Source organism: Crinia signifera, chromosome 4 (genome assembly GCF_055691185.1).
Source record: "Crinia signifera chromosome 4, ASM5569118v1, whole genome shotgun sequence".
Taxonomy (NCBI): domain Eukaryota; kingdom Metazoa; phylum Chordata; class Amphibia; order Anura; family Myobatrachidae; genus Crinia; species Crinia signifera.
This window is the reverse complement of record NC_139220.1, coordinates 288,265,453-288,277,751: the sequence shown is the minus strand read 5'-3', so window position 1 is coordinate 288,277,751 and position 12,299 is coordinate 288,265,453. Positions and strand designations below refer to the sequence as shown.

Genomic DNA, 12,299 nt, shown 5'->3' with positions numbered 1-12,299 from the left:
TGCCATACTCAGGAGAAATTGTGTAACAAATTTTGGGGTGCTTTTTCTACTATTGCCCTTTGTGGAAGTATAAAATTATGGGGTGAATCTACAAATTAATGGAAAAAATTACATTTTTCATTTTCACGTATCGATGCCTAACAATTTGACAAAACACCAGTGGGGTCAAAGTACTCACTATACCCATAGATGAGTTCCTTGAGGGGTGTAGTTTACAAAATGGTATCACTTGTTGGGGTTTTTGACTGCTCTGATACAACAGGGGTTCTGCAAATGCAACATGGCGCATGAAAACCATTCCAGCAAAATCTGCGCCAAAAACGCCAAATGGTGCACCTTCCCTTCTGAAGCCTGCTGTCTGCCCAAATAGCGTTTTACAACCATATATGGGGTATTGCCATACTCAGGAGAAATTGTGTAACAAATTTTGGGGTGCTTTTTCTACTATTGCCCTTTGTGGAAGTATAAAATTATGGGGTGAATCTACAAATTAATGGAAAAAATGACATTTTTCATTTTCACGTATCGATGCCTAACAATTTGACAAAACACCAGTGGGGTCAAAGTACTCACTATACCCATAGATGAATTCCCTGAGGGGTGTAGTTTGCAAAATGGGGTCACTTGTGGGGGGGTTCCACTGTATTGGTTCTTCGGGGGTCTTGCTAATGCGACATAGCACCCACCAACATTCCACCAGAATCTGAGCTGCAAAATCCAAAAATCACTCCTTCCCTTCTGAGTCCTGCCATGCACCCAACTGGTATTTTTTGGTCACATGTGAGGCATTGCCGTACTCGGGAGAAATTGGGCCACAGATTTTGGGGTGCTTTTTCTCCTTCATTCCTTGTTAAAATGACACATTTTGAGCCAGAACTGCATTTTTGTGTAAAAAAATGTAATTTTTCATTTTCACTGCCCAGTTGTATCAAAATTGGTGAAACCCCTGGGGGTTTGAAATGTACACTATACCCCTAGATGAATTCCCTGAGGGGTGTACTTTGCAAAATGGGGTGACTTGTGGGGGGGTTCCACTGTATTGGTGCTTTGGGAGTCTTGCTAATGCAACATGGCACCCACCATTCATTCCACCAAAATCTGTGCTGCCAAATCCAAAAATCACTCCTTCCCTTCTGAGTCCTGCCATGCACCCAACTGGTATTTTTTGGTCACATGTGAGGCATTGCCGTACTCGGGAGAAATTGGGCCACAGATTTTGGGGTGCTTTTTCTCCTTCATTCCTTGTTAAAATGACACATTTTGAGCCAGAACTGCATTTTTGTGTAAAAAAATGTAATTTTTCATTTTCACTGCCCAGTTGTATCAAAATTGGTGAAACCCCTGGGGGTTTGAAATGTACACTATACCCCTAGATGAATTCCCTGATTGGTGTACTTTGCAAAATGGGGTGACTTGTGGGGGGGTTCCACTGTATTGGTGCAACATAGCACCCACCATTCATTCCACCAAAATCTGTGCTGCAAAATCCAAAAATCACTCCTTCCCTTCTGAGTCCTGCCATGCACCCAACTGGTATTTTTTGGTCACATGTGAGGCATTGCCGTACTCTGTAGAAATGGGGGCACAGATTTTGGGGTGCTTTGTCTCCTTCATTCCTTGTGAAAATGAAAATTTTTGAGCCAGAAGTACATTTTTGTGTAAAAAAATGTAATTTTTCATTTTCACAGCCCAGTTGTACCAAAATTGGTGAAACCCCTGGGGGTTTGAAATGTACACTATACCCCTAGATGAATTCCCTGAGGGGTGTACTTTGCAAAATGGGGTGACTTGTGGGGGGGGTTCCACTGTATTGGTGCTTTGGGAGTCTTGCTAATGCAACATGGCACCCACTATTCATTCCACCAAAATCTGTGCTGCCAAATCCAAAAATCACTCCTTCCCTTCTGAGTCCTGCCATGCGCCCAACTGGTATTTTTTGGTCACATGTGAGGCATTGCCGTACTCGGGAGAAATTGGGGCACAGACTTTGGGGTGCTTTGTCTCCTTCATTCCTTGTGAAAATGAAAAATTTTGAGCCAGAACTGCATGTTTGTGTAAAAAAATGTAATTTTCCATTTTCACATCCCAGTTGTACCAAAATTGGTGAAACCCCTGGGGGTTTGAAATGTACACTATACCCCTAGATGAATTCCCTGAGGGGTGTAGATTGCAAAATGGGGTGACTTGTGGGGGAGGTTCCTAACTTTTAGCACTTATGGTGCCTAGAAACCTACATGGTGCCTAAAAAAAAATCTCATAAAAAGGAGGCTCCAAAATCAAGTAGGTGCTCCTTCTATTATGAAGCCTGTGGTTTGGTCAACGTGCACACTAGGGCCACATATAGGATATTTTTGAAAACAAAAGAATTGGGGGAATCAATTTTTAGTCACATTTCTCTAGTAAAATCTACTGTATTCGTTAGAAAAATGTATTAAAATTGAAACTCTGCAAAAAAAAAGAAATTTTGAAATTTCACCTACACTTTGTTTTAATTCCTGTGAAACACCTAAAGGGTTAACAAACTTCCAAAATGCTGTTTTGAATACTGTGAGGGGTGCAGTTTTTGAAATGGCATCATTTATGGGGGTGTCTCACATACAAGTCCCTTAAAGTCACATCAGAACTGAACTGGTCCCTAAAAAAATCAGTGTTTGAAATTTTCTTGAAAATTTGAGAATTTGCTAGTCATATTTGAAGCCTCCTAGTGTCCAAAAAAATGAAAAGGAGGTTGAAATAATGATTGCAACATAAAGTAGACATATGGTCTTTGTTAGTTATTAACTATTTTGAGTGGTATGATTATTTGTCTCACAAGCAGAAAATGTGACATTTTGCATATTGCTAAATTTTCCATTTTTTCACGATATTTTGGTATTTTTCACAAAAAAACACAGACTGTATCGACCAAAATTTACCACTAACTTGAAGTACAATGTGTCACGAGAAAACAATCTCAAAATCACTGGGATAAGTAAAAGCAAAAAAAAGTTATCCCCACTTAAGTGAGACATGTCAGGTTTGAAAAAAAGGGCTCTGTCATGAAGGCACAAACTGGCTCTGTCATGAAGGGGTTAAATACAAATTCGTATTTTTAAATACGAAATCGAATCGGCTGCAGTGGTAAAAAATAAATAATTTAAAAAAACCAGCGTGGGGTCCCTCCCCCACGGGCATAACCAGCCCCAGGCTCAAAGAGCCGGTCCTGGTTTAAAAAAATCAGGGAAACAATCAAGGTGGGGTTCCCCTTATTTTTTAAAACCAGCACCAGGCGCAACCAGCCAGCAGGGTAATGTCACAACCGCCAAAAAATTATCCCCCTGGCCAGTCATCCTGGGCAGGAGTTGTGGGGGAGTGGGGAACCCCCAATGAAGGGGTCCCCACCTCCAGAATTTACCTGCACAGGCTGAATCCTGGGGCTGTCCCAGGTTTCTCAGAGCGGAGGGCACCGGGCTGATAAATGGTGTAAAAATAGACGTATGGAGTGAGGAGTCACTGACAAGTACCAGAGCCAGATTTGCACACAATATATGAGCTCAGAGGTACATTAGACACATGTGCAGCAGTATATACTGCTGAAGATTCAATAAGTTTTGATAAGAGCAGAAAAAAGGTAGCCAGGTGAGGCACTGTCTCACCTAACATAGACTTTTTACTCCAGAGTTTTGACTATAAAAATTATTAGAATAATAAAAATTTGAATTTTATATATTCTTTGTATTTTTGACTTACTTTATAAACTCATAACTCCGTCGTATACGTTAGTAGGACAGGAAAGGCTCTGCCTCACCCCACCGCACGCCACTGGTAACTGGCACTAAATATGTGCAAGAAAATGACTGCTTGGCATTCAAATGCAGTGTCTGAGGATAGTACACAAGCTTTGTTTCTTGTTTTAAAACCTTGTTTCATGCACAAATATATTTGTGTGTATTTAATATGTGAGATGTGTTTTTACAACACAAATGCAAGATACCTCATTCAAATATAAAAATATTTTGAAATATGGAAAAAATCCGTTTTTTTTACCTTTTACCCCAAAATATATTTAGAAACGCCGACGTAAAGCCCCTTGATTTGAAAGGAAGGAAATCATATCATTGTAATACACACTGTACCCCGCGAAATGTATGATATATCCTGCTAGTACGGTACACAGCCTGGCAGCATCTGATGATGATGATTACCATGTACAGATGGAGCCTTTCTCATCTGAGGGTCTCCCGGCACACCGATCACCATCCGCGTCGGAGACACTCGTGCGCCCCATTCTCAGCAATGGATGCGTGACCCAAATACCAGAGGATGGTGCACTGGCAGATAGACTCTGGCTCCATTTGTATGGCTGGGTGTGGTACAAAATTTGTACCACACCCAGCCATACATGGTAGTCATTTTCATTGGCTGCCAGGCTGTGTGTGGTATAGCCATTGATAATATGACACCCAGGCAATTATTAGAGTCAGTATTTCAAGATGATATAGTAACAGTCTGTGCAAATGTTTTTCTAGAGATGTGTATACCTTGACAGGAGCCTAAAACCAGGCAAAGAAACTCGGTGCTGCAGCAACAGTACAGACTGCGCACTGCCGAGATGGAGCAGCAACTAGTTGATTCTACTGAAGAAGCGGGTGGATTTGGAGGCGGGGCCCGGGGCTTCCCTCAGGAAAGCGTGTTATACTGCACTGCGTCAGGTCCTTGTACACTACAGTACTGTGACACACACAGCTGGGCATGCATATAGAATGTATATATAAATGATATATGCAATGAAATTAAATTCCTGGGGGTAATGGATGGTCGCGCTGCCGAGACACAGCCAGACATGCATACTTGGTTGTGTCTTGGGAGCACGACTGTCCATTAGCCCCAGGAATTTCATTTTTACCCCATTTGAGGTAATTTACCCCTGTTTCCTGACCTCTGGGAAAAGGGATACTCAACCTGTACTTAATCTTTTATGGCTGATGTTCTATTATGTTGTAACTAGTAAGCCCGCTCGAAGCAAATGCTTTGAAACTAGTCTGCTACCTTGTGATTACAAACAGATGGCAGTGTTTCGGAGACACACGGACACTACATATATATATATATATATATATATATATATATATATATATATATATATATATAGATGAATAGTTAAACTCCTTTAAACAAAGGTACAGATTACCCTCATATACAGTGTTGTTGGGTTCTTACCATTATGTTGTGGTAAATTTTCAGTCATCCTGGTCTCTGGGGAAGAAACAGACAAACGGCCAATTCACTTTGCACCCAAACCAATGCTGGCAGCTATTGATAGAGTTACGGGCCCCATACACTACAACAATATGTCTGACCCTGAAGTCGGATGTGATTTCCCTTGAACTCCCCCAGGACCTTCCCGGGAGTGATATTTTCCGATTATCTTAGTATCATGCGATTGATTGATCAAGCCAAGATAAATCACATGAGATATATCTTATGGTATACAATTGTACTGTAAGGTATATCTAACGGGCTGGATTAGAGGGCTACGGGGGCTAGAACTGCCAGTTAAAATTCCTGAGATATATCGCATGCACAAAAAGCACTCAATTTTCCATCAGATTCCATGCGATTCCGATAAATCAGTGGTGCAGTACGAGCGATCTAGAGGCCCCTATCCGCCACTCACTGGGCCGCGCATTGGATGGAAAATACATACGATTTGCCACTTTACAAACAATATCGGCCCAAAAGGTCGTAATCGAATGAAATCGTGAAAAATCAATGATGTGAATGGGGGCCTTCATAAGAAGTCATCTATGCTGCTTTCAGACCGCAAAACTGGCTTTGACCCTGTATTTGAAAACGTTTCCAAAAACGGGTCTGCCAGGTAAAACCCCTTTCACGCCACATCTCTTAAACGGTATATTACCGTTTAAGTGCGTTTTTTTTTATACTGGCAGACCCGTTTTTGAAAACTTTCCAAATACAGGGTCAAAGCCAGTCTTCAGCGCCTGTCTTCTTATAAGAAAAGTGACTTTTGGAAAATAGCTGCCCCCATACGAAAGACAGTTTTTTTTTAAACAGGTTTTCCTATGGGGCAGCCATTTTCCGAAAGACACTTTTTTTCATAAGTGCATCCGTCCATACTGCAGTGCCGGGATCCGTAATTACGGAGGTACCGGCTGCACAGGGGGGGGATGTTAACCCACGCGCGCGGGGGGGGGGGGGGGGGGTTGTCAGGGGCGGCTACAGTGCTATGAATATTTAATGAGCGCTCATTAAATATTCACTGCGCTGAATTTAGGCTGGGTCCTAAATATCGTTTCAGACCCAATTTTGATGCCAAAATATCGGGTCTGAAACGGGTAGGACCCTCCATTTTAACCGTTTTACAAAAACGGCTTTTGTAAACCGGTAAAGTGGTCCTGCACCTTTCAGACCGCACAGATTACCATTTTAAAATGGTTAAAAATCGGCAAAATACCGGTTTTTAAGTGCGGTCTACCAAAGAATGCTATGTGCTACCAAAGAATGCTGAGCTCATCAGATCTGACATGCAGGGATGATACTTATATTAACACCTGTTTTGTATTATCACTGTATAAAACAAACTTACTGTGGATCAGTAGACTTGCAGGAATGATCACAATAATGAACTTCAGGATTATTAGAACTGCTAGGATCACTTTAAAAAGCTTCTCTTTATTCTTGCATGGAGACATGTCTGAAATCAATATAAGCAGTAACACTTCATCAGAATAATTGTGACCAGCTTCGTCAGGACCAGTGACCAGTCAGGACGTAGCGAAGCGTGCGCCGACCGCACACTTTGTGGTTTTGACTCCACTTTCCCTTCCCCACTTTGTTAAATGTGTATTTAAATTGTTGTGAGATTTAGGGGGTTATTCTAGTTCATTCTTTCTGACAAAATCCTTCTTAGATGGACAAAACCATGTGCACTGCGGGTGGGGCAGATGTAACTTGTGCAGAGAGAATTAGATTTGGGTGGGGTTTTTCTTCAAAGTGAGATCTATATTGCAGTTTAAAATAAAGCAGTCAGTATTTTCCCTGCACAGAAACAAAATAACTCACCCAAATCTAATTCTATCTGCACATGTTACATCTGCCCCCCTGCAGTACACATGGGCCCTTATTCTGATCTGTGCGGAAATTCCCGCATTCTTACGGAGCGGTCCGCACGCCACGGTGTTTTTCCGCATGCGGCCATCGTCCGTAGAAACGCCCACGTGTCCTCCGCATTCGGACGGACTCACTCTTTAAGAACAGGGCGTGTTTACGGACGACATACAAACCATGCGTGTGCGGGAGAAACACTCCGATTCGGCACGGTATTACAGAGTATTACAGAGTATGCTCGGGAATACCGCATCCGAACGGGAGCCAAGCGGTGCTACCGCACGTAAGCGGAGGATTTCCGCCAAACAACCCACTATGAAGTATCTTCTGCAATACATCACATGACCCACTTATTCAATTACCTACCCTCATAAAAAACAGCTTATTTGGAATTGGAATCAATTAGATTCCAATATATCCTTACAAGCATGCCTAACACATGCATAGCACACATTAACCCTTACAGCAATGTAAGTGCAATGGTTTCTATTAAAGCACTGACAAGCGGCCTATTAGTGAGTAATGAGTAAAGGAGTAGATTCTATTGGGTTCAGGTGTTAATGGTTGTAGTCATTAGGCGTACGTTCGCCTACCGCATGAACGAGTGGTGTCCGCAAAGCAATAGTACACTTGTGGACACCGCACATTTCTGCCCTTTTTGATCGCGTGCATTCGGAGTGGTTTCCGAATGTACGCCCCCCAACATAAGTGTACTCCCCCGTGTCCGCCCATGTTTCCGCCCCGTTTTGCCCACTTTGAAACTACGCCCATGTGTCATTCCGCATGACGCCCATAATACGCCCCTATTTCCCGAATGATAGCGGTGAACAGTTCTGGACGCTCTTTGTCCGAACTGGTACCGAGTCAAGGCGTGGCACATGCGCGTAGCGTTCTCCACGCATGCGCAGACGCCGTAAAGACGCAATCCGTAAGAACGCGGTAAAGTCCGCATCAATCAGAATAAGGGCCATGGTTTTGTCCATCTAAGAAGGATTTTGTCAGAAAGAATGAACTAGAATAAACCCCTTAGAGAGAATAAGCGGTACCTGACCGGACTCAGTCAGCCATACCAACACGTGCGGCTGCTGGATACGCGGGGTGTGACGTCTACACTGCGATCCTTCAGCAGAGTCACGGTGACTGACCGAGCGTCCTTCATTGCCAGCTATCTCGGTCATACACGGAGCTGTCGGTCCGGTTGGCGTCTGGCGATTCGCCCGGTCTGTGAATGCGTGCTGATACTGTCAGACGCAGTACTCTAACACGGTGAGATACCACTTGCCAAGGTGCAGTGGTTGTTTGGCGCAATACACATTATCCAATGGTACATTATATTTCTGTTTGAGTAGAGGACTTTGGGTCTCCATCAGATCTAGCTGTCATATAGCAATCTGACCTACCAAATAGACGATTAGTTATCTACTAATTCAATCAGATACCACAACTCTCATACTTATTACATAAACTGCAACAATTAAAACACATTTTATTTACACTATTATAGTGAAAATTTAAACCCTAATAAGTGGAATAGTGGAGTCCCACGTCGTGAGGATAGTGATATCCTTTTTATCTTTACATGTTTAATGTGTGTATCCGTATGTATTTTGTCTTTTATTTTGCTATTGCTTTTTTACTAAAGAATTAATAAAGGTTATATTTTAATAAGATTCCTCTTGGTGCACCACACAGTGATACTCCTTTTACATTGCATATTCTAGTCCCTGATCAGTGTCCAGTGGTAGCACACCCCTACCGTGATATATACATCTAGGTAACTCATTCATGTAGGGGGCCTCATTAAAATCTGCTTTGACCAATTTATCCTGTGCGATTAAATCCCCTCTACCCCCTTTTCCCCTTTTGCCATATATTCAGATGTAACATGTACAGAGAGCGTTACATTTGGGAGGGGTGTGTTGAAACTAGGGAGGTCAATCCTGGGCCATTTTTTCCATCCCTGGATTGAAAACCTGTCAATCCCGGGATTCCCGGGATTCCCGGGATCCCGGGATTGGCCTCCTGATATGTGAAGGAAATGTGTTAATGGCTGCCGGGCACTGCAGCAGCTCATTACCTGTTCTGGAGAAGCAGAAGGACTGCTGACAGCCATGTACACAGCAGTAAGCGGGGGAGGAGGCGCAGGGACTCTGGTCAGACCTGTCTGACCGGTGCGGGGTTGAAGAGATGGTGACTGCAGAATGCAGACTGAGGAGGTCCCGCAACAAACCCGGTGGTGATGGGAGGAAACCAGCCTGCCAGGTGACTTCCAGCAGACGTGGCGGGGTCAGGACAGTGCATGGCTGCGCAGCGTGACCTCTGACATCATGATGCGCAGCCACACAGCTTGTTGCTGGGCAGCGCCAGAGCCATCCACCGCTGGTGCTCAGCGCTGCTCAGCTTAAAGGTATCAAATTCGCATGCGCATTACAATCCTGAAATCCCGATTCAAATCCCGGGCAAAAACGCCCTAAATCCCGGGATCCCGCCGATCCCAATCCCGGGATTGGCATCCCTAATTTACTCTGCACAGAAACAAAATAACTCAAACAAATCTAAACCCACGTACACACGGGGGAGATATATTGCTCAGCAATATATTGCTAGCAATATATTGCTGAGCAATATATTGGTCAGTTTCTCCTTTCCATCAGCGACCAGAGATGGTCGCTGATGAAAGGTAACTTCTACCGCCGGTGCCGCAGAGGTAATCAGCTGGTCTCCTGCAAGCTCCTGCAACCAGCGATCATAATGGGGCTGAAAACGGGAGCGCGCACCTGGCGATTTATCGCCGGGGCACACTTCAATCACTGGCAATATGGTTGCCAGCGACCATATTTCCAGTGATTTCAGCCCCTATCGCCCCCGTGTGTACACAGCATTACTCTCTCTATACATGTTACATCTGCCCCACCTGCAGTGCACATGGTTTTGCCCATTTTGAGAACAAATTTGTACTGCGATCAGATCTGAATAAGGGCCTATGCTAAGCGACACAAGTGGGCAACACAAACATGTGGCCCATCTAGGAGTGGCACTGCAGTGGCAGACAGGATGGCAGTTTGAAAAACTAAAGCTGTTTTTTTTTTAAGAAAAAAAAAGAGCAAAGAAAAAAGAGAGATGCAAGATGGAATTGTCCTTGGGCCCTCCTACCCACCCTTATATTGTATAGTAGTTAGTATAGTTGTATGCACACTGTCTTTAACAAACCAATCATTTCAGTGACAGGGTCTGTCTCACGACTGTGGCTGAAATTATTGGTTTGTTTTGCCCCCATAAAAAAAGCAAATCATCTCTTCCTGTGCAAACCGCCTCTACAGAGGCAAGATGTTGTCCTCATCCTCATAATCCTCACCCCCTTCAGTGTGTACTTCCTCATCCTCACAGATTATTAATTCATTTCCGCTGGAATCCACCATCCCGGATAACTCTGTAGTCTCTTGAGGCAATTGCTGGTCTTCATTGAAGAATTGAGCATTCATTTTGATGAACACCATCTTCTCCACATTTTGTGGAAGCAACCTTCTACGCTGATCACTGACCAGGTTCCCGGCTGCACTAAAAACTCTTTCGGAGTACACACTGGAGGGGGGACAACTCAGGTAAAATAGAGACAGTTTGTACAGGGGCCTCCACATTGCCTTTTTTTCCTGCCAGTAGAGCTATGAACTGTCTGACATACCTATTCGGATGCTGTCACCAATGTAATCCTCCCGCCAGAATGGGGCACGAGACATTTGTGTGCCCCCTTCCTGGCAATGCGAATCCCCATCTGCCATCGCATCCCTGTCTGCCATCCCCATCTGCCAGCCTGGCGGCAAGGGGAAGAGTGGCCTCATCTGTATGCAGCAGTATCATTGGACTGGACGTATGCACCAGTATCAATGGACTTTAATGGCAGAACCACTGGACTGGACTTATACAGCAGTATCACTGGACTGGACGTGTGCAGCAGTATCACTGTACTGGACTTATGCAACACTTATGCACTGGACTTATGCAACAGTACCAATGGACTTTAAGGGCAGTACCACTGGACTGGGCTTATACAGAAGTTTCACTAGACTGGGTTTATACAGCAGTACCAATGGACTTTAATGGCAGTACCACTGGACTGGACTTATACAGCAATATCACCAGACTGGATTTATGCAGCAATATCACTGGATCGGACTTATGCAGCATTATCACTGGACTGGGTTTATACAGCAGTTTCACTAGACTGAAATTATACTGCAGTACACTGGACTGGACTTATGCAGCAGTATTACTGGACTGGACTTATACAGCAGTACCAATGGACTTTAATGGCAGTACCACTAGACTGGACTTACTGTATACAGCAATATCACCAGACTGGATTTATGCAACAATATCACTGGATGGGACTTAGGCAGCAATATCACCAGACTGGATTTATGCAGCAATATCACTGGACGGGACTTAGGCAGCAGTATCACTGGACCGGACTTATGCAGCAGTATGGAGCAGTATCACTGGACTGCAGTTATACAGTAGCACCAATGACTTATGGCAGCACAGGACACCAACACAGAACCACAGTACTGGTCTTATGGCAGCACTGAACACCAGCACTAGTCAGCACAGCACCACAGGACACCAGCACTAGGCAGCACAGGACCATGGTACTGGGCTTATGGCAGCACTGAACCCCAGCACTAGTCAGCGCAGCACCACAGGACACCAGCAAGCACAGGACCACAGGACTGGACTTATGGCAGCACAGTGACAGGACACCATCACTAGGCAGCACAGCAGCACAGGACACCACCACAGAACAGCACCAGGTCGCCACCCCACGTGCTCAACACCAGACCACCAGTACCATGGACCCTTTCTCTCAGTTTCCTCTCCAATACTGGAGTGAAGATGTCGGCAGACTGCCCAGACGTTATAAATGCTGTCCGGATCTCGCGAGCAGCTGGGTGGGAATACCCGAGCAGTGCTCGGGTCCAGGCTCGGATCAGGAGGGCTCAGTGATGTTCAGATTCCCATAATACGAACCTGCTCTTCCCTAATTGGAACTAGAGATGTGCAGGTTCTGATTTACTCTGATTTCAAAGCAGGATCTTATTGGCTATCCCAAATCACATGACAGTTGTTGACAGGTGATAGCCAATAAGATCCTGATTTGAAATCAGAGTAAATCAGAATCTGCACATCTCTAATTG

At 44.3% G+C, this 12,299-nt stretch overlaps 1 protein-coding gene across 3 annotated transcripts in view; it reads right to left on the bottom strand.

Annotated features, from left to right (window-relative positions):
• The window catches only part of LOC146072689 (low affinity immunoglobulin epsilon Fc receptor-like), a 31,100-nt gene that overhangs the window by 13,535 nt on the left and 5,266 nt on the right, over positions 1-12,299 (bottom strand). For all 3 annotated transcript variants that reach the window (XM_083179883.1, XM_083179885.1, XM_083179884.1), the window contains exons 3-4: positions 6,587-6,694; positions 5,200-5,235 (exon numbers count right to left, since the gene is read on the bottom strand). In XM_083179883.1, the coding sequence (XP_083036009.1) occupies positions 5,200-5,235; positions 6,587-6,694 (144 nt within the window). The remainder of the gene's footprint in view (positions 1-5,199; positions 5,236-6,586; positions 6,695-12,299) is intronic.